The sequence below is a fragment of the Gobio gobio genome (assembly GCF_949357685.1).
Source record: "Gobio gobio genome assembly, chromosome: 18".
Taxonomy (NCBI): domain Eukaryota; kingdom Metazoa; phylum Chordata; class Actinopteri; order Cypriniformes; family Gobionidae; genus Gobio; species Gobio gobio.
This window is the reverse complement of record NC_137111.1, coordinates 26,352,418-26,379,750: the sequence shown is the minus strand read 5'-3', so window position 1 is coordinate 26,379,750 and position 27,333 is coordinate 26,352,418. Positions and strand designations below refer to the sequence as shown.

At 37.3% G+C, this 27,333-nt stretch overlaps 1 protein-coding gene across 6 annotated transcripts in view; it reads left to right on the top strand.

The window, feature by feature from the left end:
* The window catches only part of lrrc9 (leucine rich repeat containing 9), a 28,992-nt gene extending 4,791 nt beyond the window's left edge, over positions 1-24,201 (top strand). Inside the window, exons 2-36 of one of the 6 annotated variants that reach the window (XR_013818476.1) lie at positions 650-898; positions 985-1,074; positions 1,264-1,326; positions 1,471-1,689; positions 1,867-2,013; positions 2,100-2,163; positions 2,296-2,366; positions 6,857-7,039; positions 7,144-7,299; positions 7,423-7,574; positions 7,655-7,786; positions 7,864-8,043; positions 9,786-9,903; positions 10,010-10,145; positions 10,917-11,060; positions 11,152-11,276; positions 11,374-11,577; positions 11,660-11,779; positions 12,656-12,847; positions 13,344-13,469; positions 15,165-15,305; positions 15,670-15,847; positions 15,989-16,209; positions 16,376-16,498; positions 17,213-17,343; positions 17,451-17,559; positions 17,694-17,830; positions 18,360-18,456; positions 18,936-19,072; positions 20,497-20,714; positions 22,431-22,499; positions 23,051-23,176; positions 23,266-23,398; positions 23,480-23,636; positions 23,963-24,201. Coding sequence is in view for 4 of the 6 variants with exons in the window: in XM_079843356.1 (XP_079699482.1) it covers positions 1,270-1,326; positions 1,471-1,689; positions 1,867-2,013; positions 2,100-2,163; positions 2,296-2,366; positions 6,857-7,039; positions 7,144-7,299; positions 7,423-7,574; positions 7,655-7,786; positions 7,864-8,043; positions 9,786-9,903; positions 10,010-10,145; positions 10,917-11,060; positions 11,152-11,276; positions 11,374-11,577; positions 11,660-11,779; positions 12,656-12,847; positions 13,344-13,469; positions 15,165-15,305; positions 15,670-15,847; positions 15,989-16,209; positions 16,376-16,498; positions 17,213-17,343; positions 17,451-17,559; positions 17,694-17,830; positions 18,936-19,072; positions 20,497-20,714; positions 22,431-22,499; positions 23,051-23,176; positions 23,266-23,398; positions 23,480-23,636; positions 23,963-24,014 (4,458 nt within the window). In the remaining 2 variants the exon portion in view is untranslated. Of the gene's footprint in view, positions 1-280; positions 899-943; positions 1,075-1,263; positions 1,327-1,470; positions 1,690-1,866; positions 2,014-2,099; positions 2,164-2,295; positions 2,367-6,856; positions 7,040-7,143; positions 7,300-7,422; positions 7,575-7,654; positions 7,787-7,863; positions 8,044-9,785; positions 9,904-10,009; positions 10,146-10,916; positions 11,061-11,151; positions 11,277-11,373; positions 11,578-11,659; positions 11,780-12,655; positions 12,848-13,343; positions 13,470-15,164; positions 15,306-15,669; positions 15,848-15,988; positions 16,210-16,375; positions 16,499-17,212; positions 17,344-17,450; positions 17,560-17,693; positions 17,831-18,359; positions 18,457-18,935; positions 19,073-20,496; positions 20,715-21,373; positions 21,572-22,430; positions 22,500-23,050; positions 23,177-23,265; positions 23,399-23,479; positions 23,637-23,962 lie in introns of those variants that run through there. The other 5 variants (XR_013818477.1, XM_079843356.1, XM_079843357.1 and 2 more) reach the window with 5 other exon arrangements.
* The last annotated feature ends 3,132 nt before the right edge of the window (positions 24,202-27,333 follow it).

The window sequence follows — 27,333 nt, the reverse complement described above, 5'->3', positions numbered from 1 at the left end:
ATGCAACATTTAAGCTTTTTAAATGGACGTCAACGTAAATGACACAAATACATACAGCGATTAATAAAATGATTAATAAACATGCCTTTTCTCCTGGTTATTGCGGTCTGAAATTAGTTTTTTTTTTTTTTTAAAGAAATTGTGTTCTTAATAATTTTGATTAGCCATTAGCCTGTATTTATTTATTTATTTATTTATTTATTTATTTATTTATTTATTTATTTATTTATCTATCATTACATCGGACAAAGTTAGCTGGATTAATTCTAGAAAACATCCTGAAGAACAAGTTTATTTTATATGAAAAAAAAAATCATCCCCTTTTAAATCTCTTTTCTAGTTTGTCTAGTTGGTCTCTTTTCTAGTTAGTTGTCATAGGCATCTATGCTCCTCTCTTTTACGCATAGATGCCTATGGTTCTGCGGGTTTTGGGTGGGAACGATAATTTTTTTTTTTTGATTGTATAGATTTTTATAACTATTTTAAAAGTGTAAACAAATGATTTAATGTTGTCCAAATTCCAAATAAAAAATTGAACACTATCAAGACGCTAGGCCTATACCACGAGAAGCGTCGCATTTTAAACCTCGTTCCAAAAATGTACATTGCCCTACAACGCTTTCTCATTTGATGTATTTCTTACTGCCAGAGTTGGCTCTAACAGAAGTATTGCACAGTGTCAGTGAGCAGGGACCATGTGAACGGGTCGATGATCCCGGTGTTTTAGCACCGTCTGCTGGAGGACAGCAACACATTCCAACAGGGCTTCCTTAGCACCGGCGAGACACGCTTCCTTAGCAACGGCCTGATGTAAACATTGCAGTGACCAAAATAAAAAGGAAAATCACTACAAGTGCGGCTCGATACTGGAGAGTTGACATGTTCTCACTGTTGAAAGGTACGTTTACAGTTGACAGGCATCTTGCAGCTGTTAAACTTTATGGTGAAAAGAGGCTTAACCGATCTGTTGGATTTGTACGTTAGTTCTAAATTATGGAGAGTGAAGGAATTTGACTTGGTCATCTCATCTGCCGGTCTCTGTCTGGACCAGCATACAGCCGGACATACAAACAGGTGAGGTTTCTCTCGTATAGAAATGTATTTATACAATTTGTAAAAATAAATACATTAAAAAAACAACAAAAAAACGTGTATTTTTGTGTGAGAATTTGTTCGAGAGTTTTTATTTTCAGTAAAGATTTAGTGACCACGTTTTAAATCGTTTACATTTGTTGAATTGAAAATAACGTTACTGTTTTTAAGGAGATAATGACACAGAATGAAAAGCAGAGTCTAACTGGAGATGAAGAAATTATAAAAGAACTGGTGAGTTGTTTCATTTAGGCCTACTTGCGTTTTGTAGCTTTAACTATAGGACATTCATGTGCAATTTGCTCTCAATGTTTGGTTTTCTAATCTAGCCACATGTGCTGGTCAGTGCTGAGGTTTGTGTTCTGTTTATTTCCTCAGTGTGTGTCTAATGGACTCTGCCATGAGAAGGTGTGTCAGGAGGGGAGTGGTGAAACGGTTCTGGAGATGTTTTTCTCTGGGTTCCCACGCATGGTGGGACTCTCTCTCTTCCCCAGACTGTCCAGACTCACTATTGTAGGGCAAAACATCAGCTCAATGCAGAGCCTGGAATACTGCCCACTCCTCAGAGAATTATGGGTAGTGGAGTGCAAACTTATTGTAAGTTACTGAAAAGATTTGGAATATTGTATTAATATTTCTGGAAATGTTTTATGGTGTTTCAGAGTGATCACAGTGTTTTTTTTTTAGCCTTTTCTGCAATTTTGCCAACATTTTTTAATTTCACATGCTTTCTGTAATTGATTAAATCTATCTGTTATTGTTTGTGTGTTGTAGGAAATCTCAGGCCTAACGTTACATAACTGTGTGCATCTGCAGAAGTTATTTCTGTATGACAACAACATCCAGCAGATCACAAATCTAGAGATGTTGGTCGACCTTCATGTTCTGTGGCTTAATAAGAACCAGATCTCTGACATACAGGTAGCCTATGTCTGGAGATACTGTAAATAGAATTTCAAAGTAGAATATTTGTGTTTTACACCACTGTTTTACACCTTGATTTAAAGGGACTGAAATCACTTGTAAACCTTGAAGAGTTGAATCTTGCTGATAATGCTATTGAGTTTATAGGTAGGTTCACTGTCAAACACCACATTTTGACAATTTTAGCATTTCATTCTAGTACTATAATAGTACATTCACTTCTTAGACATTCAAAATCTGTTGATGAATACTCTAACATTTAACATGTTTATATTTGAGGTCATAGCCTGGATCCCAACATCAATCTCCAAAATCTAAACCTCTCAGGGAACAAAATCAGTTCCTTCAAGGTATGAGAAATATAACATTATTCATGCAATTATTACTAACAAATAGTATTTGCTAACCTATGCTACTCATGCAACCCTACTATTATTACTCATACTTTATAAAATGTTTAATGTTCTTAACCCTTAATGTGCGGTCACATGTTCTGTTGCTTGGCGAGATTTTGCAGGGGAAATTCATTCATTTCAATAGGAATAAGATTGAGAGGACATGACGTCCGGAGAGGTGGAGATGGCTCTGCAGTGAGCACCACTTGGAATTTGTGGGAAGTTTTGATGATTTTACCTTAATGAGAGTGAAATAAAACTGTCTGAATCAAAACCATTGTTGTGGTTATAGCTGTTATATAGCTGCTATTAACTAGATACCTACACTGATCAGGCATAACATAATGACCACTGACAGGTGAAGTGAATAACACTGATTATCTCTTCATCACGGCACCTGTTAGTGGGTGGGCTTTATTAGGCAGCAAGTGAACATTGTCCTCCAAGTTGATGTGTTAGAAGCAGGAAAAATGGGCAAGCATAAGGATTTAAGTGAGTTTGACAAGTGCCAAATTGTGATGACTAGACGACTAGATCAGAGCATCTCCAAATGTGTCCAAAAATCTCAAAAACCACCTCTTATGGGGTGTTCCCGGTCTGCAGTGGAAAGTGGTCCAAGGGAGGAACAGTGGTGAACCGGCGACAGGGGCATGACCGGCCAAGGCTCATTGATGCACGTGGGGAGCGTAGGCTGGCCCGTGTGGTCCGATCAAACAGACAAGCTACTGTAGCTCAAATTGCTCAAGAAGTTAATGCTGATTCTAATAGAAAGGTGTCAGAATACACAGTGCATCACAGTTTGTTGCGTATGGCTCTGCATAGCCGCAGACCAGTCAGGGTGCCCATGCTGACCCCTGTCCACCGCCGAGAGCGCCAACAGTGGCCACGTGAGCATCCGAACTAGACCACAGAGCAATGGAAGAAGGTGGCATTGTCTGATGAATCACGTTTTCTTTTACATCACGTGGATGGCCGGTGCGTCACTTACCTGGGGAACACATGGCACCAGGATGCACTATGGCAAGCCAGCGGAGGCAGTGTGATGCTTTGGGCAATGTTCTGATGAGAAACCTTGGGTCCTGCCATCCATGTGGATGTTACTTTGACATGTACCAACTACCTAAGCATTGTTGCAGACCATGTACACCCTTTCATGGAAACGGTATTCCCTGGTGGCTGTGGCCTCTTTCAGCAGGATAATGCTCCCTGCCACAAAGCAAAAATGGTTCAGGAATGGTATGAGGAGCACGAGTTTGAGGTGTTAACTTGGCCTCCAAATTCCCCTGATCTCAATCCAATCGAGCATCTGTGGGATGTGCTAAACAAACAAGTCCAATCCATGGAGACCTTACCTTGCAACTTACAGGACTTAAAGGATCTGCTGCTAACATCTTGGTGCCAGATACCACAGCATAACTTAAAGGGTTAGTTCACCCAAAAATTAAAATTCTGTCATTAATTACTTACCCTCATGTCGTTCGACACCCGTAAGACCTCCGTTCATCTTCAGAACACAAATTAAGATATTTTAGTTGAAAAACTTTGTAACGACGTCTTTAGTACCTTTTAAGGGTCTTGAGAGTGTACCGTGCATTGTGCCAATGGAGGCCTTTCAGAGCCATCAGATTTCAACTAAAATATCTTCATTTGTGTTCCGAAGATGAACGGAGGTCTGACGGGTGTCGAACGACATGAGGGTAAATAATTAATGACAGAATTTTCATTTTTGGGTGAACTAACCCTTTAATCTAGTGGAGTCCATGCCTCAATGGGTCAGGGCTTTTATGGCAGCAAAAGGAGGATCAACACAATATTAGGAATCAGTGTATAATCATGTGGCTTGCTGAGGAGAAGTGTATCTTCCAAGAAGTCCAACTTATGACTTTTCCATAGTTTACAATAAAACAGGCAAAAAATCCTACACCCACAGCACACAGTGGCAGTGAGGTTTTCAATGGGCAACTACTAAATACAATTTTCATGAGTTTTCTCTTATCAGGTTGTTGATTGCCTGTTGTGTAGAGCCAATTTTGTTTGTTTGTTTGTTTGTTTGTGTCCGAGATTACAGAGTAATAATTTCCTTCTTGCCTTTGCACCGTTATTACTGTAGGCCTGTATCAGCAGGCCATTATTGCATCCTCCCTCTCCTGCTCACTATAGATCTGATTACTGTTATTTCTGTGCATACTCCTTACTTTCTCAACTACCCCAGAAAGACCTGATCATTTCAGGAATGGCAAGATTCAAGCTTTTACTTTTCAGTTCACATCATTATCGTAATGTGACATCTCTGCCCAAGCAGTTTTCGCCTGTCTCTCCTTTACGAGAGGAAAAACAGCCACTTTTTCAATAACACATAAATATTTTCATTTTCAAGTGGTCTGGGGTCTGAACGGGGTGGGCATCTAAATGGGAGCCTTTGTTATTTTGTGTGAGTCGAGTGATTGAAAGCTTCTCTGTATGTCTGACGGTTCTTCACTGCTCTTTCTGTCTAACACACACAGAATCATGTTTGTATTGGGTACTTTTTGTGCTGTTCATCTGTGGGCCCATTGTTCAGGTGAACTATCTTCGGGCTCATTCGAGGTGCTTTTCTCTAATGGGAAACTAATGCACTTCCATTTAATGTCCAAAATAAAGCAAAATGTTTCATTTGTGTAGGCGGAAGTTGTTTCCTAATATTTCAGAAATATTAATACCAAAATAACAATCACAAACAGCATACATTCATGCAAAAGGTGCCAGCTTGATGCTACAGTGTTTTGGGTGGTTGCCACAAAGATGTTCTGAAGGATATTTAGTACATTGCTATACGGTTTGCTAAGGTGGTCGGGTGGTTGCTAGCTGGTTTCTTACTGGCCAAGTCAAAAAAGCCAAGACTCTATAAAGGCATTCTGGGCCCTAAATACAGCTCAGGTCCCTCCTTCCACCTTATGGTGAACATGTTGTAAACGTTCACCATAAGGGTCTACGTTTTTTTTCAGCTTATTTATCATCCACCAGGTAAAAATCATTAGTTGGATCACACTTGAAGATATCATTCATGCCCATAGTGTAAACAAATATACCATGCGTATGAGTAATAATGGTGATGCTTGACACAAAAAAAAAATGGTTTACTCACTTATTGTACACTCACCTAAAGGATTATTAGGAACACCTGTTCAATTTCTCATTTATGCAATTATCTAATCAACCAATCACATGGCATGTTGCTTCAATGCATTTAGGGGTGTGGTCCTGGTCAAGACAATCTCCTGAACTCCAAACTGAATGTCAGAATGGGAAAGAAAGGTGATTTGAGCAATTTTGAGCGTGGCATGGTTGCTAGTGCCAGACGGGCCGGTCTGAGTATTTCACAATCTGCTCAGTTACTGGGAATTTCACGCACAACCATTTCTAGGGTTTACAAAGAATGGTGTGAAAAGGGAAAAACATCCAGTATGCGGCAGTCCTGTGGGCGAAAATGCCTTGTTGATGCTAGAGGTCAGAGGAGAATGGGCCGACTGATTCAAGCTGATAGAAGAGCAACTTTGACTGAAATAACCACTCATTACTACCGAGGTATACAGCATAGCATTTGTGAAGCCACAACACGCACAACCTTGAGGCGGATGGTCTACAACAGCAGAAGACCCCACCGGGTACCACTCATCTCCACTACAAATAGGAAAAAGAGGCTACAATTTGCACGAGCTCACCAAAATTGGACAGTTGAAGACTGAAAAAATGTTGCCTGGTCTGATGAGTCTCGATTTCTGTTGAGACATTCAGATGGTAGAGTCAGAATTTGGCAAAAACAGAATGAGAACATGGATCCATCATGCCTTGTTACCACTGTGCAGGCTGGTGGTGGTGGTGTAATGGTGTGGGGGATGTTTTCTTGGCACACTTTAGGCCCCTTAGTGCCAATTGGGCATCTTTTAAATGCCACGGCCTACCTGAGCATTGTTTCTGACCATGTCCATCCCTTTATGACCATCATGTACCCATCCTCTGATGGCTACTTCCAGCAGGATAATGCACCATGTCACAAAGCTCGAATCATTTCAAATTGGTTTCTTAAACATGACAATGAGTTCACTGTATTAAAATGGCCCCCACAGTCACCAGATCTCAACCCAATAGAGCATCTTTGGGATGTGGTGGAACGGGAGCTTCGTGCCCTGGATGTGCATCCCACAAATCTCCATCAACTGCAAGATGCTATCCTATCAATATGGGCCAACATTTCTAAAGAATGCTTTCAGCATCTTGTTGAATCAATGCCACGTAAAATTAAGGCAGTTCTGAAGACGAAAGGGGGTCAAACACAGTATTAGTATGGTGTTCCTAATAATCCTTTAGGTGAGTGTAGAATGTCAGTTTTTTTTTTATTTTCATATTTATGGATGGAAAAACATATAGTATGTGAAATTTGTAGAATTCTTTTTTTTGTCTTACAGGAACTGACCCATCTGACTCGGCTGCAACGACTAAGGCACCTGAGTCTGAAGGACCCTCAGTCTATTCCAAACCCACTGTGTCTGCTCTATAATTACTACATACATGTCATATATCACATGCCACATCTGCAGTGCCTGGACACATATGACATATCCAGCAAACATCTCAAAGACTTTGCAGAGGTGAGAGAATGTGTATTTTATGCGTCTGAAAATTAATCTTTTGTGTTTCGGGTTAACCAAAGAGATGATAATTTTGAGAACGTCACTGTGTGATTGTGCATCAGTCTACAGTCATGAAGAAAATGATGTATTACACCATGCGGGTACGTTGCGCGCAAAGGCAGTTTGATGAACTCAAAGCCAAGCTCAGGCAGGAGAGGAGAGACCAGATACAACTACCAGAGGAGAGAATACGAGTGCTAGCACGTATGCTCAGAAATGTGAGTATACAGTACAGTATGTAGCAGACAGGGACTAAACGCTATTATTCAATTTTTCTGGGCACATATTTGTCCCCTATAGCTGAGTATTTGCAATAAACCACACTTACCCTCTGTGAGCAGCTGAAGTGTGAGCTGTCCCATGTGCAGTGTGCTGGGAAGAAGTCAGGAGAACCTGAAGACATGACCTCTGACCTTAGTCATGAGCAGAGACTTCAGCACAAGCTGGATGCTCTTAAAGACAGACTGAAATTCTGGGAACTACGTTTGGAGGAGTGAGTGTGTATCTTTCTATAAGTAAACCTTTGGACGTGATTATATTTAGGTTTTGCATGTCTGTTTTTTTTCCCCTCAGGGTAGTGTCATGTCATCAGCGAAATGTAGCTTTGGCCTCAGATAGAAAGGAGATGATGGTGCACTTCCTGCTGTTAGAACTGGAAACCGTGGGGAACATTCGCTTTGAGGAGGGAAACACCAGCGAGCCTTGGTACCACATATATGTTAACAAGATCGGTTTAATCGGCAGGATTACTGATCTGTACTGTTATCTGCTTCCTCCCTCAGGTTCACGTCCTGTTATGATCTTTTGCTATCTCGTTTCTGTGCGTGGGATTATAAACCTCAGCACATCACTGGCATTAAGATCAATCGAATCATCCGTATTCATAACCGAGCCCTAAGGCAACGCTTCCAGGACAAAGTGCACTCTCTGCTCTGCAGAAGGGAATCTTCACCCTTCTCACAGTGAGTCAGTCAGACGTCTTTTTAGTATAGCGACACAAAGTATTTGTATCCACTTTGTATCTTATTTTGGCCGAAAACACCCACTTAGATTGGAAGAGGCAGTCTGACTTACATGCAAATGTCTGACTCCCAGAGGTTCCATATCGGAGAGCTAAATCAGATTAGAACTTTGTCTTATGCTATTTTTGAGTTCAGTATTCATAGATAAATGAGTATAGCTATCACAAATATGTATTTGACTTAGCTATAGTCTCCAAACTATAACTAAGTATGTATACTTATCCAAGTACAAAATGGCGGATTTGAAATGGAGGCATTTTATATTATTATTTTCTTACTTTTATAGTCATAAATAAAATAAAAAATAAAAATCCATATTCATAGTTCATATCGGTAACACTTTATTTCACAGTGTCCTTGTTACATATGTTACATGTACTTACCATAGTAATAACAGTATATTATGCACAATTACAAGTAACTAACCTTACACCAAACCCTAATCCTACTGTTGGGGTAACAGCTTAGGACCCAGGACCAGTAGTGAAAAATGAAGACCAGGAGTCAGGAGTCAGATTAATTAAAGAAAATTTTACTGAAGAATAGTTTGCAGTTTCATCAGCAGAAGCCAGCTCAAGAGGAGTTCGTAGGCCGCGCTCCCTCCCTCCGCGCTCCCCGCCTCCGTCTAGCGTACATACAATTTTCTGAACAGTTATACTGTTTTCAAGGTCTAGACACGTCATTACTGCCATGTGGAATGATTCTGATTGGTTCTAACAACATGCAATGTAAGCAACTTTCCACACGTAGACAGATAGGAGCATATATCACTAAAAATGCGTAGACTTGATGTCGCCCAGGCCCAGATTAGTCCCTAGTGACCTCGGAGGTCATAGAAAAGACGCCTCCAAGTCTAGAATCGTCTGCCGAAAGGACCATCTCCAATACTGGATCTGCACAGAATCATGAGACACACACACAATGCTCCAGAGAATAGCAGTTCCCCTCAAGGTCGGAACATCTTAACTAACTATCAACAAAGCACTTCTCCAAAACATGCTGATACTACAGTTAGCACAGAAGTGACTTTATTCTATTCTATAAAGAAAGAAAAGTATATCAGAGAGGTACATTTCTCTAAGTCCCCAAAAGAGTCCCATAGCTGTGACATAGATGACCCCAGGGGTCACTTTACTTCGCTCCTTGAATATAGAGAACTGATTTATCAAATGTAGGAAATGGTTATAACTTGATTATCATTAATTCTTATTTTAATACGGAACATAAAATCATTCTTGAAGGATATGTGTCTGATGAAGAGACAAGTGATGTTTGGCTTGACCCTTGACCCTTCACTACCCTAACCCTATAGTAAGTACATGTAGTTAATTAATATTACTCAGTACTTAAATATATAATTACACTGTAATAATGTCACCTTAAAATAAAGTGTAACCCTTTATTTTAAGGTGACATAGTTACATTGTTCTTACTCAAATAAGTACTGAGTAATATGAATTAACTACTTGTACTTACTATAGAGTTATGGTTAGGTTAGGGTTTGGTTTAGGGTAAGTTACTTGTAATTATGCATAATTTACTGTTATTACTATATATAAGTACATGTAGTAATGTGTAACTACATCACCGTAAAATAAAGTGTTACCATTATCTGTATCTGCAGAGTTATCATTTGCATATGTGTGTGTGTGTGTGTGTGTGTGTGTGTGTGTGAGTGACAGGAACTATAAATGCTGCATGGAGTATCTGTTCTACGTGCCCGATCCAGAACATTCCTCTGAAAGTGATGAGATACTACAAATCCCAGAAAATGGTTTTAAAACTGCTGATGCATATAAGGTACAAAACCCATTAAAGCTCAATGAAGAGTGGTTATGAGTTTCTGTTGTTTGTATTATTTTTAAATGCACCCATCACCTTGAACATGGATGTGTCTTGCCTTCAGGCGTTAGGCAGAGAGAGAGCCGTCCCCCTCTCTAACAGTGTGAGTGTGTCTGATCGACTGAGAATGGCATTTATGCAGAGGAAGAGTTGTTCAACATTGGGAAGTAGCTCTGCAAACCCTCTTCCCTTCAGACATGGTCTGGATTCTCTCAGAACCTTTAAATTAAATACATTTCTTTCTCCGCTTTCTGTCATTTCTGCGCTACTGTAGTGGCACCAAAAAATAATACAAAAATAATAACTGTATCCCTTATTTGGACAAGCAGGTAGATCTTCCCCTAAACACAATCCAGAAAACTCTAGTGGCACAGAAATGACACTATACAATTAATTGAATTTAAATGTAATAATTCAATTATATGCACTTATATAAAGTTTGGGGTTGGTAAGATTTGTAATGTTCTCTAAAGAAGTCTGCATTTATTTGATCAAAAATACAGTAAAACAGTAATATTGTAAAATATTGCCATTTAAAATAATTGTTTTCTATTTTAATATATTTAAAAATGTAAATTATTCCTGTGATGGCAAAGCTGAATTTTCAGCATCATTACTCCAGTCTTAAGTGTCACACAATCCTTCAGAATTTGCTGATTTGCTGCTCAAGAAACATTTTCTATTATCAGTGTTGAAAACAATTGTGCTGCTTAATATTTTTGTCGAAACCATGATACTTGACTCTTTTATTCTTTGATGAATAGAAATCCACGAAATAACAGCATTTGTTTAAAATAGATATTTTGCAACATTATAAACTGATCAATTTAATGTGTTCTTGCTGAAAAATTTATAATTTATCAAAAAAAAAAAAAATTCTTACTGACCCCACACTTTTACGAAATGAATAACTCAGCAATGTCACTGATATTTCAATGTGTTTGCTTTCGTGGATGTGTGTATGTTTGTAGGTCAGTTGATAATTTCTAAAGTGTTCCTGGGCCGCAGTGCTGCAGTAAAGGAGGGTCTCCCTATAGATTGCGATCATTACCCAAAAGCAAACTCTGTGTATCTCAGTACCAGCTCTAAACAGCAAAAGCAATCTGCACTAACAGGTGAGTTGGAGTGTGTGTAGTGTACCCATCAGAGGAAAGTGTCTTCAGGGCAGCAGTGATTAAAGCAACAATTTATGTTTTTGTTCATCAGACATGCTTTGTCCCTCCAACCTGCCAGACAGCTGCGACTGTAGACAGCAGCAGAGACTGTGGTACATTTTTGACCATGAAATGGTAATGCCAGAGTACCTTGTGGACTTTGAATACATATCACAGGTATATGTGCTGTAGCAACACAACATCCACCATTATGTCCTTCAGAATGCATTATTCACTAATCAAACCATCTTTATCTTATGGCGTCTTTCCCCAGGACACAACCCAGCCCTCTCTAGACTCCCCGTCTGGTTCTCATACATCCCCCGCTGATGCTTCATCTGTGTCCCGTGCTGAGCTGGACCTGGATGAGGAAGCATTAAATATGGAACCCATCCTGAAGCTCCACCCTAAAATGCTCAGCCTAGATGAGAAATCCATACTGACAGTTGCCAGAGCAAACATCCTCAGCCAGATCACGGTGAGATTTACAGTACTTAACACACACATGGTGTATCCTGACAGTATAGTAATTTTATTGACTTTTTTTCCCTGTCACACAGGTGCTGAATCTTCATGGCAACAGTCTGAATAAACTGCCTGAGATTTCTCGACTCACGGCTCTAAAGCATCTGACCCTTAGCTTCAATGAGTTCACTCATCTGAACGATATTTCACACATGGTGATGAGATCATCCTATTAATTCATAACCTTTTTCTAAACATGACATTATCACTAACCTTTTAAAGGCAACATGGCAAACGTTTAAACTGACCTTGTTTACTGGCCTAATACACATTCTTGGTTATCATTCACCTCTAAAGCATTCCTCTTTTGCCTCTGAAATCACTTTTTCGTTGATATCACTAAAAAGGTGAGGTGAGTGAAATGTCAGAAATACGTGTGGACAAGTAAGGTCCATTGTGTAGCAATGTTTGAAGCACAGCTCACACTTTCAAACCAAGCAGCAAATCTTCCGCCCTCATGCAGAATTCCTTATAGCTTGGATTCCTATTGAAATGACTGAATTTCTCCTGCAAAAATTTGCCATACAATGGTAAATGTGACCGCACCTTAAGCCACCATTTTTAACCACCTGTCATACATTTTTTTCCCATGATATAACCAATTAAATAAATAATATTAAAGGGATAGTTCACCCAAAAATGAAAAATACCCCATGATTTACTCACCCTCAAGCCATCCTAGGTGTATATGACATTATTCTTTCAGACCAATACAATCTGAGTTATATAAAAAAATATCCTGGCTAATCCAAGCATTATAATGGCAGCCCAATATTTTATAATGGTCTTTTATAATGGATGGATGCACTTTTTTGAGCTTCATATTTTGGGCTGCCATTTACTGCCATTATAATGCTTGGATTAGCCAGGACATTTTTTAATCTAACTCCGATTGTATTCGTTTTCATGGGTAATTTTCATTTTTGGGTGAACTATCCCTTTAAATCCTGTTGTATTTTTGTTCTTATAGAATATAGAGCAAAGAGATTTTTAACTTTCATTGTCCCTCTGCCTCTCTCCCAATCCTTTAGCCAAATCTGGAGTATCTGGATGTTAGTTTTAACCATATATCCTCTCTGGAGGGTTTGCGTGGACTTGGTCGGCTTATAGAACTGGATCTTCGCTGGAATCTGCTGACCCGAGTCAGGGATGACATGAGCGTTTTGCGTAACCATGCCCCGGCCCTGCTTCGACTGGACACACGGCACAATCCTTGGCACAGGGTACAAGTCACTTTACATGATTGATCTTCATATTAGACAGTAGAAAATGTGAAGCATCAAGATCAAATGAAGATTGACCAAGACAATACATACACTGCCGTTAAAATGCTTTTATTCAGCAAGGCTGTATTAAACTTATCAAAAGGAACAGTAAAGACATTTATAATGTTACAAAAGATTTCTATTTCAGATAACTGCTGATCTTTTGAGCTTTCTATTCAAAAAAATTATCACAGTTTCCACGAAAATATTAAGCAGCACAACTGCTTTAAACACTGATTGTAATGTTTCTTGAGCACCAAATCAGCATTTTAGATTTCTGAAGGATCATGTGACACTGAAGACTGGAGCAATGACTGCTGAAAATTCAGAAAGGCCATCACAGAAATAAACTACGTTTTAAAATATATTAAAATGACTGACTGCAAACTATTTTTGTATAATTTATGTTTACATTTAAATGTGAATATAAACACATTTTACTTGTGTGTTGCAGAATGAGACTGTGCGAATGGTGGTTCTCGGCCGGCTAAGGACTCTCACTCATTTGGATGATATTTTAGTGATGGAGGAAGTAGCGGCGGCTGCTGTTCAAGTGGTTGCTCGATCTAAAATCAGCCAAGTATGTATGTTTTGGACATTATGTTAATGTTAAAATTTGTTTTCACATTTGTCCTGGAACGTGTGTGTCAGGCACGTGCAGAGGGGGGGGCTTTGGGTGCTCGAGCCCCTGCCCTTTTTCAAAATGAATCAAAAGTGCCCCTCTCAGACAAATATCAATGATAATATTGTGGTCAATAAAACTAAATAAATGTGATTATTATAACATGACAATGCATACAATAGTAACGAACGGCTCAAAAGTCGGACAATTTCTGTTGAGGCGTTGCCTTAACGCGTTGCTATGGGTTGCGTGCGTTTTGATTGACAGCTGATTTTCCACTGTTCGGAAGCGGCTCTCGAGCCAAATATGGTCCTTTCAGAGAGTGTGTGGCCTCACGGGAAAAAAGTAAACCAATATTTTTTTTTTCATCCATAATCAGAGCTAATGTGTTGATTTAATTACAAAGCTATATATGAGCTATTTATTTTAAAGTATTACACAATTCACCAATGCCCGTTTGTCATGTATATACACCAACCAATCGTGATCTGGCAAAGCAAGTTCAAATTCCATTGGGCGATGTGAAGCGGTAATTTTCTGTTCTTATTCATAAATCGGCTGAAAATTACATGGACAGACGAACTAACGTTTGTGGAACAATTTCCTGCGGTTTGGCTCATTTTATAAATTGCATCACTGACAAAATGGATTTTAACAGACAACAAACAAATCCCTGCACAAAACCACATCAGCAAAAGTCGCATTAATGGTAAGTAGTGTTAAATTCACTTGTGTTTATGTAGCCTATATTGATACATCATTTACTATTTCATGAAACTATCAAAGTTAACAAAACCCAAGTGCCACCGGCACCTACAGGCCTATTAAGTGAAGTGTGGCGAAATGGTTACATGAAAGGACTTTATTATATTACCATTTTTGAATATTATGCAGCATTATGAAATAAGTCTCTTATGTTTATCAAGCCTGCATTTATTTGATAAAAAACAGCAATATTGCGAAATATATTAAATAATGGTTTTCTATTTTAAAATAATTTAAAATATAATTTATTCCTGTGATCACAGCTGTATTTTCAGCATCATTACTCCACTCTTCAGTGTCACATGGTCATTCAGAAATCATTCTAATATGAGGATTTAATGTCAATGATGGAAACTGTGATACTCTTTTAAAGATTCTTTGATTAATAAAAAGTTAAAAAGAACACAATGTAATAATATTTCACAATATTAGGCTACTGTTTTTTCTGTATTTTTGATTAAATAAATGCAGGCTTGATGAGCGTAAGGATATATATATATATATATATATATATATATATATATATATATATATATATATATATATATATATATATATATATATATATATATATATATATATATATATATACACATATACATATATATATATATATATATATTATATATGTGTGTGTGTATATATATATATATATATATATATATATATATATATATATATATATATATATATATATATATATATATATATATATATATTTACATATTGCCCCTTTTTTACATTTGAGCCCCTGCCCCTGACGAACTCTCTGCACGGCCCTGGTGTGTGTGTATTTGTGTGTGTGTGTGTGTGTGTGTGTGTGTGTGTGTGTGTGTGTGTGTGTGTGTGTGTGTGTGTGTGTGTGTGTGTGTGTGTGTGCGCGCTCAGGCATCTCTGTTGACCCACTCTCGGATTGACAGTGAACGTCCCCGCAGTCTGAGTTTGCACTCTACAGCACACCTGCTCACACAGATCAGCCCGTCTCCATGGAAACTCTCGCAAGAGCTCGAGTCGGGCTGGACCACCAAAGTATGACATATAAACTCAGATTCTCTCATCCTCTCTCATACATATACACATTTCAAAGGGTTAATTCAACCAAAACTGAAACTTCTGTCACGTTTACTCACCCTCATGTCATTCCAAACCTGTATGACTTTGTTTAATGCAATACTACTGTTTTATTTTTGTTGTTTTTTGTGCTAAATAGCTCCACTTACCATTTTATTTCCATTATGTGAAAATAAGCACTCTAGTCTAGACATTCTGCAGTCTTCCTTTTTTTTCAACAGAAGAAGGAAATTCATATGGGTTCAAAATGACATGAGGGTGAGTAAATGATGACATTATTTTTGAATGAACCGTCACTTTATGCTTTGCCCTTTGGGATCAGATCACAGCGCTGAATCTTGATGGTCAGCAGTTGACCCGGCTCAGTAATCTAGACCGGCTGGTGAATCTACGCTGGGCTTCTTTTGACAATAATGATTTAACCCGAATTGAGGGAATGGAACACTGCCTACTACTGGAGGAACTTTCCCTTAACAACAACAGTATCAGTAGACTTGAAGGTACTGCTCCCCCCCTCCCCTCTTTTTTTCTTTTACTGTATCAGATTTAATATAAAACCAGGGACAAAGCTGTGTAATATAACCTTAATTAGTTCATCACACTCTTTTTTTCTGTTCATAGCTGCTCTTGTTTGTTTGCAGGTTTGTGTGCGATGCATCGTCTGACACGTCTGAGTATTAACAGCAACCACCTACAGTGTTTAGACGGAGATGTGTTAGACCGGCTACCCAACCTTCACTTCCTGTCTGTAGAGAACAACATCATCTCTTCTCTGCATGGACTCCAAAGGTCACGGTCCTTATTCGAGCTGTATGCTGGCAACAATGACATCAGCACCACCCGAGACATATACCACTTAAAGGTCAGGAGATTTTAAAGATCTGAATATAATTAAGTGCAATTAACGATTTTTTCAAAGCATCGTTTAAAGCACCTGGTGATGAGAATCCATGAACAGTGTAATGTGCTGTAATGTTGAAGTGAATAGAGTGAAAGTGTGCTGGTGATGCAATGTCTGTTTCTTTCAGGCACTGTCTAGTTTAATTATTCTGGATCTGTACGGGAATCCCCTAGTTAACAAACTGGAGAACTACAGGATATACATGGTTTTCCATCTGCCATCACTCAAAGCACTGGATGGAGTAGCTGTGGTAAATATATCTAATGCTTCTGGATGTTAAGTGTTTGTTGTCATAAGTAAGTACACTTAAAAATGCCTTAAAGGACGCTAAAATGGACGTTCTCTCATCAGTTACTTACACCATCTCATCTTGGTCCTAACTCGTGTGATTTTCTTGCTTCAAAAAATTGAATATTTTGCAGAGTATCTGAACTGCTCTTTTCCATACAATGAAAGTTAAAAGGGACAGGGACTGTTATGAGGAATGACATTTTGGGTGACCTTTTCCTTTCTATTTCTTTAGATTTCTGTAAACTATCTGATCTGATTGATCAAAAATAAAATAAAACGGTATGATTGTGAAATATTACTGCAATTTTTTTCCCCAATGTAATTTGTGATGGCAAAGCTGAATTTTCAGCATCATTACTCCAGTCTTCAGCGTCACATGATCTTTCAGATATCATTTCTAATTATTATCTATGTTGAAAACAGTTGTCCTGCTTAATATTTTTTGTGGAAATGTTGATACTTTGTTTTCAGGATTTAATAGAATGTTCCAAAGAACAGCCTTTATTATGTAACATTATAAATGTCTTTACTGTCACTTTTGATTAGTTTAAGGTTTTCTTGCTGAGTACAATATACATTTCTTTCAGAATTAAAAAAAAAAAAAATGTTATTGACCCCAAACTTTTGAGCGGTAGTGTAAGTTTTACCAATGCAAATGTGTCTGTCTGTGTAGGAAATGTGTGAATCGGAAAATGCTAAAGACGTGTTTGAAGGGCGACTCAATGCAGATATGGTGGCCGAGAAGCTGGGCCATACCAACTACAGGGAACTCTCCGAGCTCAACCTGCAGTCCAGCTCAGTCAGGTTCACTTCAACTCTCACTATAATACTACAGTCAGAATAACACCAACATAACAAAACTGGATGTTGTGGTTCACTCTTTATATTCTCTGCTTTTCAATGTGTTTTAGGATGGTGGATCTCGTTCCTGCTCACTTCTTCTGTAATTTATGCAGTATTAATCTAGAACACAATAACCTCACCTCATTCAGCGGTCTGATCTTCCTGCCCAACATTAAGGTAGGTGTGTGTTTAGGACAAAGATTAATTACTATCTCTGTCTTGGTCTAATAGTATAATAACACTATAACAGCCACTGTGCATCTATGTACATATACATGCATGTTGATATGTTTGTGTATGTGGCTTTGCAGGTGTTGTATCTGAACTATAACCACATTGAGTCAATTCTGCCACGTCAAAAAGTACAGAGTCACATGAGCAACAAGCAGATTCTCTATCATAAAGTCAATTCCAGTGGATATGGGCAGCAAAACAGCAGGCCCAGCAGGTACACATACACAACAACATCACTCCTTCGTAATCCATTGGGGTAATAAACTGTAGTTTCTTGTCTAACCACTAGGGAGCGTCACAATGACATATAATAAAAGATTATCATACAGCACAGCAGTGAAGGTCTTGATGAGCTCAGAGAACAACTCACATCTTCTTTTGCTGCAAAGTTTTGGGAAGGACAGTCACATTTATTAACAGACTCTATATACTGCAATCGCCATGCACTTTTTTGAGGTTGCACCAGTGGGTTGTCGGATTTACAATGCTTAGCTAAATTCATTCACTTCTCCCAAAAGACAGGAAAGTAAACTTTATAATTACATACACAGTGATGATTCAATAAAACACATTGTCCAATTATATTTGAAAATATAATTATTGCCGCTTGCAGACATCAGTGTGTACTTAACAAACTATAATTTGTTTTGCTAGTACTGTATATCTTGTATAACTGTTTAAATATAGGAAAACATAAAATAAACATATTATGGTTGAAAACACTGTACAGTTGTGATCTATAGTTGTGATACATGACAAGTGAGCGCATCCATCTCTGGTTCAGCGCCAGCAAAAGCAAGACAGGAGTACCTTCGGTTTGAGCAATGGCCAAGTCGAAAGGTGGGGGTGTGCTAAAATGTGAATTGCTACAACAGAAACTAACCCCTAACCCTACCCCACACCCTGACAGGAAGCTTTCCAATTGTAAAGACCTTTTCGGCACGCCACTACCTTTCGTCACAGCCATTACTCCAACTTGCAAATACCTACACCTGGCCTAAGCCTGAACGCAGATTTGAATTTATCAATTGATGCCATGCCACACAGAATGTTCTAATGACATTCACCTCTGAATGAATGTTCTAATATGTGATCATATCAAATGTAAAAATATGAATATTTGTCTTTTGGAAGCTGCATTCAAAATCCATTTGGCTCAAAAATCCGAGGGGGCATGTGTATGGGCCTGACTGCATACAGTATTAATGCAGTGTGTAGGTGCTGTACTTTTCTGGACGACACTATATGTGCCTCTCAATTGCATTTTCTCACTTCCTTTCAAAATGTCCCACTCCTTTCTTCTTTCTCTTTATTTATAGGGAGGGATTAACTGGTGATAATCTGGAGCCTCTCATGTCCAGTTTGGAGGTTTTGCATTTAGGTCATAATGGCATATCCAACCTGATCAATCTACAGATCAGCCGACTAAGTAACCTCAGAGCACTGTTCCTACAAGGTATGCACAACCTCTCATTCATCACTGTCTGCAATCGTACTGAAATATGTGTATTGTAGAGTCACTAAGTTCAAAACAGGGCTTAACATTAACTTTTTGCACACCAGCCACTGTGGCTAGTGGTTTTCCAAAGTTACTAGCCACTCAGCCTTTTTACTGGCCACAATTTTGAAATCGATACCATGCGGAAAAACTGCCATATATAGATATTTTAATATTATCTCATAATTTGGCAGCAGATATATTAGGCTGGCACTTGCCAAGAACAGCATTTTGATTTATTTTGTGTGTTTTTGACTGTTTAAGCACAATAAGCAGTGAAAACGAACTCAAGATGGCTTAAGGTGCGCGCTTTGGTTGTGAGCACAAAATCTGTGGGAAAATGATGAGTAAAATTATGCTCCCGCCGAAATTCAAGCCCTGTAACACCAATAATATTCATCCAGAGCAAATGAAACGAGTGAGGGGAGGCAGGTTTGTGTGTCAACGCGCTGTCGGAGAGATGAGAGAGTGAGAAGGCGCAGCCGGTATCGTGTATCTATTCTGCAGAACATTAGTTTTGGAAGCGTTTCAGTATTAATATGTACCGGAACATTTTTGACAACACTTCATTGCTCTTAGTTTATTATTTCAGATGCCTTTTTAAAAGACTACAATTGAAAAAAAATTATATATATATATATATATATATATATATATATATATATATATATATATATATATATATATATATATATATATATATATATATATATATATATATATATATATATATATATACACAATTCAACTCGCCAAAGTAGCTAGTAAGAGTGACTGCATTACGCACCACTGTTGAAATCCACCCGCATTTGATGGGTTGGCAGGTGTTAATGTCAAGCCCTGGATATATATATAGACAGTAAAGATGGCTGTTACGGAGAGTGGCTGTAATGAAAGCTCATGACAAAGGAGTTACTCTTGGATCATTTTAATATAAGAATCAAAACAATAAACAGGAGGATTACTCAAAGAGAGAAATAACCACATACAATCTGACGTAAAACAATGCAAGACAAAGAACTAACTGAAACAGAGGGCTTATATACAAGGGCGAACACAACACACCTGAACAGAATACTCTAATAATATCAGTAACTATGGAGACAAACAGGTGGAGAACGAGGATGACTGAACTAATTAAACAAACTAAGCTAACTGGAAACACAACACCCTGAAAACTGAATGAATTACAATTACAATAGTAAAGTTAAAATAGAAAACACTTATTTTAAATTGTGATGATATCTCACAATAGAACCGTTTTTTTTTTTGTATTTAATATTTTTATCATATAAATGCAGACTTAATATTTCCGATCCCAAACTTCGGAACGGTATGGGTATGTGTATTCTCTATATCTGAATCTTCTCTCTTTCTCTAAGGGAACGATATCAGTCAGGTGGATGGATTGGATGGTTTGCGAAGACTACGCGAGTTGGTTCTGGATCGAAATCGAATTAAATCTTTGAGTGAGAACTCATTCAGTGGACAGGGAGTTCTGCTAGATTTGCACCTGGCAGAGAATCGCATCCGTGAACTGAACCACCTGCAGCCTCTCAAAGGGCTCCGGAGGCTGTTCTTAGACATGAACAAAATACAGGTACACAAAAAAGCTCTACACAAATTACACGATAAGCATGTACATATAATTCAGATATACAATAAACACGTACATATAGATACACAATAAACATCCACACAAATGACAAAAATGGTGACTTCTTGTGTGAAACAGACCATATTTTTGTTATATGCTGGAAAAAGCTGGAAACTATCCCTTTAATTTATAATTTAACAAATTGTAAAAACCTTGCTAACGTTGAAAACATTGAGTCATGGCATATTTATAGATAAAATAAATACAGGTGGTTTAGTTGACATTCATTAGACAGACAGGAATCTCTGTCAGATATAGTTAAACTTATGATAGGTATAATCTATTGTATTAGCAGGATATATTTAAGTGTTGTAGGTCTGGGTTACACATGATTTCACTTGCAGCGTATGTAGTAGCCTATCTACCAAGAAACAAAGGAACACTGTTACTCTCAACCCCACTGAGAATGTGTGTGTAGGTTTGTAGCTTTGAGTGCTTGAGGCTTGCTTTTATTATTCACCTTTCCATTCCCATCTATCTGTATGTGTGCGGCTGCAGTTTTACTGTAATTACTAAATTACAGTAATTCAGTCATTTAGTGTGTTTGTATTAGAGTTGTTAGGCCCTGTGAGAGCTCTGCCTTTTGCCTGCCCTGAATATAGAATAATTACAGACAGCCATTATTACCGCACCAGCACAGCAGCCCAAGGGGACAATTAAGCAGTATTTACATTGATTGAAGGTCAGATGTGTGTGTATGTTTGTTTGTGTGTGTGTTCTTGAGACTCACCGATCTTTTATTCACCTCGCCATTTCTTTATCTCTGACATGGCATGTTAATCTTTAATTTGATGTTGCTTGTGTCTTGCCCATTTCCTAAATCTTGAATAATTGTTTATTCTCCTCTTCATATGATTAACATGACAGAAATATGAAATGTTAAAATATTGAAATGCTTGAGATAAAAAAGCACTGATATACTCGATTTTATTAATTTTAGTAGACAAACATTCATGGGCGAAAGACAAACAAGGGACAATCAAGGATGCAGAAAGGGATACATCTTTTAAAATCTAAAAACCATCATGTTGTTTTCATACATATTTTTTTATTTAGATTTAAGGACTGATACATTTATTAATTTGTGTAACCATCAAGTAAAAAAGTAATTAAAAAATGTCCACCTTGAAAAATGCATCTTAATCCCTTCTTACAAAATGTTTTTAAACATATCAAAATAGACCAATATATTTAATTTAACATATCACTTTTAAATATGATGAATATCATGGTAGTTTCTTGTTTTAGGTCATTTTGACATTCTCTACATGTATATAAAATGTATTATTACATATAAAACTTTTGGTTTGGGTCGGTATGATTTTTGAATGTTTTTAAAGAAGCCTTGTATGTTCACCAAATAATTTATATTAACAAAAATACAGTACTATTGTGAATTATTATTATTATTACAATTTAAAATATCAGTTTTCTTTATTTTAATATATTTTCAAGTGTAATATATTCCTGTGATAGCAAAGCTGAATTTTCAGCAGCATTACTCCAGTCTTCAGTGTCACATGATCTTTCAGAAATCATTCTAATAAGCTGGTTGCTGCTTCTTATTATATTAATTGTGTTTTTTTTGTGTAAATGTGTAAGTGTAGTATATGTATATCAAAAGCATCCTTAGAACATAATGTCTTGTTTGTGTTACAGGATATTTCAGAGCTGGAGAAACTGGAGGTGCTCCCTTCTCTCATAGAACTGTCTGTAGTGGGCAACCCGGTGAGTCACTCTCTCTCACACACACACACACACACACACACACACACACACACACACACACACACACACACACACACACACACACACACACACACACACACACACACACACACACACACACACACACACACACACACACACACAACCTCTTGTTGGTGCACCTATGATTATGAGGACATTCCATAGGCATAATGATTTTTATACTGTACAAACTGTATATCCTATCCCCCTATACTAACCCTAACCCTACCCCTAAACCTACCCATCATTCAAAACGTTCAGCAATTTTAGATTTTCAAAACACTTTATTTAACCAAAACATGTCCCCATAATTTTTCAAAATTTACTGGTATTAATATCCTTGTGGGGACATTTTGTTCCCTATAACATAGGGAATACCACACACAATGCTCTAGATCAAGAGATTTCAAACTGGGAGAAAAGATTACGATTTATCATAAAAACAGCAATATTTCATAAAAAAAGAACTGTCAATTTTGATTATATGGTAGACATACTCTGCACTACCATACCAGATGTGTGTTTTGCAGGTGGCACGGCGATCACTGCACAGGCTGCCAGTGGTACTACATCTGTCTACACTGCAGGTTCTGGATGGCATTACGGTCACACTGGAGGAACGGACCAGAGCAGAGCTTTTAAATAATGAAGCACAGGTAGCTCATGTTTACTATATAGATCGACAAAATGAATCAAATACAACTTATACTGCAGCTAGAGACAATTATGTTGTGCATGTTTGTAGGTTTCTAATTTAGGTGCTGAAATGACGTTACCTGGTTTGGTACCGTTGGTGACCAGACCGGCTCCCTTGAGAGGTGCAGGAATACACACACTCATACCTGATCAACAGGAGGACTCTCACGATACCAGCAGATGTATGGATACATACAGACACACACCAAATGTGTAGGCTAAACACAAACACACACCATGTACACATTTTTGTGTGTTTTCAGATAAGAAGCAGAGAGCAGTTGTCTCTCTCTTGCGTGGAGTTCAGAATGACATTAACTTCAGGCAGATCAGAGGATCTTCCAGCCACTACATGACAGCGCTGCAGCAGACCGGATCTAGGGTTCTCTCTACTTTCCCTAAAGCTGATCCTGAGACCAGGTCTGTACACACACACACACACACACACGTCTGGTTCACTATCTTTATGGGGACTCTCCATAGACATAATGGATTTTATACTGCACAAACTGTACATTCTATCCCCTTACACTAACCCCCTAAACTAATTCTGTATGATTTATAAGCTTGTTCCCTCTTGGGGACCTCAATTTAGGTCCCCACGGTGATAAAAGTCCCCATAAATCAGGGTGCATTCAGGTTGACGTCCCCACCGGGATTGAAAAACATGAACACACATACACACGTATGGGTCTTTATGTGATGTTGAAGGATACGAGGGTATAATATCTTCATATTCTCCACAGGTATCTGTGTCAAAGTGGATCCAGACCACCTCCTCCTCCTCCTCCTCTGTAACAACAGAGCCATAGAGACACACTATGTGTGTCATATATTTCAGCTTTGGTCTTGTGTGTTGTTGGTCATTGAGATTCACACATATTTTCCTCGATCTTTGGATTTGAAATAGGACTTAAATTCCCAATATGTTTATTTATTTGGAATGATATCAATATAAAAGGCATTAAATATGTTTTCTATTCGAGTTATTTGGTGTCTTTTATTTCAAGTCTTTACCCATGTTGCCCATGTAACAATCTCACTCTCTATGAGGTTTGTTTTTCTTTTCTTTTTTTGATACTCCACTTTAAACGTTAAAATAATTTTAAGTAACTTTGCAACTACATGTCAACTACCAGTCATTAGAGTATTAGTAGACCGTCTGCTTAATATCTGCTAGCAGCTTACACAGACATTCTACTGACTAAGTAACTTTGCAAGTAAATGTCAACTTATTCTACTAACCCAAACCCTATACTGTAAAAATTGCTTGTGATTTTAACGGTAAAAGACTGTAAAAATGCTACGGGGAAAAACAAAAAAATTGGTTAACAGAAAGTTTCCGTACTATATGTTGAATAACTGTAATAGATCTAACCTTACATTTAATTGAATTTTACAGTAAAATACCGTTTCATTTACAGTTTTTGGAAGTGAAAAAGAACAAGTCATTGTGTAATTTACAGTGAAAAAACGTAAATTGACATTCCCAGAATTCCCTGTGTGACACTTCACATTTGATGTATTTTCGTTAAAACATTAGGGGTTTATGTTACATCTAATGTTGTTAAATTAATGTTTATTGCATTTTTAAAATTTCAATGTGTTACCATGATGGTGTTTAGTGTTTGTGTGAATAAAAACGCGCACCTTCTATATATTAGTATTGTCCTTCTAAAAGCTGCTTGTGATCAGCTGTGATTTATCATGTGACTCTCATCACCACTGTGATTGGTGGTTATCAGAATATATCAATAACAGATATTAGTATTTCAGTAGGTTGGTAATTTAACATTATTTCAGGTAATGAAATAAATTTTTTAACCGTATATTTTTACAGTGTACATGTAATTATTACAATATAAACCTTTAAAATATACGGGTTTGAACTGTAAAATGGACAGTAAACTAAGTGCTGGCCCGTAAAACCTAAAATGTTGCTACCGTATTTTTAAAGTATTTTTTTACCATAAATTTTACCTGGATTTTTTTTACAGTGTAACACAGTATTCTAATACTCTAAGGAGAGTTAGTTGACATGTAGTTGCAAAGTTACTTAGTAGAATGTCTGAAGTGGATTATCACAATATTGGTAGGTGTTACCAAAATTATCTGATAGTTATAAAATCATTTATTTGATAAATATAAAAGTTCATACACAACGTTTTTTTTTCTTGAAACCGTTTTGTGGCCAAATAAAGTGTAGTTGCAAAACTTAGCCATTGAGAGGTCCCAGAGGGCTGTTTTTTGTGAGTTGAACTGATTTACAGCCTCAGTGAACCAGTGGAACTTGGTTGCACATTTAATTATTATTGTAAAATTAAAATTGTAATATTTGTGATCAATAATATTTTTATAGGTTTTATAAATATTAAGAAGAAAAAATATGATTGGTTTTGCCATTATTTTATTTTATCTGTACATTATTATACAAAGGCATAATAACAATATCTACATATTATTATTTTATATAATAATACCATCATGACTGTACCTGAACACTGAAGAAAAACATTTACTGATAACCATTAATAACACATGCACTATTGCCTGCAGCTTTGCACATTTGTGTCAGTTGTTATTTTTAGGACAAACACATCACACACACACACACGCTTCAGAGTTTTGCTAGTAGCTTTTCTCTAAGACATAAAAGCCCACTCTGTGGTGGAATAGTTCTCGTTACAGCTATGGCAAACAGTGATTTGTGTCAGACTGTGACACTGAAAAGAGAGCAGAGGTTTTAGTCTGATGTGTTTATTTTCAGTGGGCTGTATTATGAGGGCAGTTAACAGCACAGCTGAAAATCCAATGGCTGGAAAAATTCAAAGGCAATCACACACATAATGTGTTCAGTAAAAACCTGTTATCACAGCTCAAGGTAATTCTCTTCCTGTTTTCCTCTGGAGTATAATGGTGGGGGGTTGGCAGAGGAGAGAAAGAACCAAAACCGACAGAATAAAAGAAGATATGTTAAATTGTGGAGAAAATGAGAAAGGAAGGCCAGAATGAATGCTGCTGAATTTAATGGTGGACCTGCTGTGGAAATAACACAGCACAGTGTGTTGTCCAACTTCTTTTTTAAAGGAAATAGGGTTACATCCAAGCATTTTACAGCAGGCCAGTTCCTTCCTTTTTATCAGTTGACGTCTCTTTCGCTGTAGGTCTCATACAGGGATGTGTGTCAGACTTGCCAATATTTGTAATTATAATGAAATTAAATAAACTAATTTCCCCCTATCCCCTTTATTTTTGACACATTTTTAAATTCTTGCTCCCTGCCCTTCACATCGTAGATTTTTTTTTTCATTCATAAACTATAAACTGTTGCTGTAGTGTCTTCCCAGTGATTTATTTATTTTTGCCAAATTGTTGCTTTGATTTACTTATTTACGTAAATATTTCAGATTTTGTGTGATTATAATTCCTTGTATGTAGTATTGTCATGTCAACATGTCTAAATATACTAGATGAAATAATAAGTTAAAATGTGAAAATCATATTATTTTCCATGAATTTCATTACTTTCATTATACTTTGTTTTGCTATTTGCTTCTCACATAAAAATTATCAAGGCATAAAAAATGTTCCTCCTTCTTGCATTTGTATAAATAATCCAATCTAAATGAATTGACAAGCTTGACAAGAGGCTATTTCTGCAAAAGTTCAACCAGGGGCAAAAGTACAGTAATTTATCAGATTTTGGCTGTTGGATCAAATCTTGAAAATGGGTTGTTAAAAAGAAAAAAGGATTCTGAAATCAGATAAGATCACTAAATTATTATTATTTTGCCCTTGATTAAATACATTTTTGATTTGCCTTCCGTTAGCCTACTGTAATATATATATAAAAAACAGATCATAGCTGTAAATATCAAACAAAAATATTATTTAATTCAATGTGTTTTTTTTATCACTGTTTGTAAACTACATTGGCACAATCATAAGAGACGAACCAGTCAAAAGTTATTTGCGAGCGAACGCTACGAGAAACTTTTCTGAGAGAAAGCAAAAGCATTGAAATGGCCCCAGAGATACCCTACGTTTTTAAATTACAACACAAGCATATTTTCAAAAGGTAGTCTACTGCATAACCAGAATTGCTTTATTGACAGAC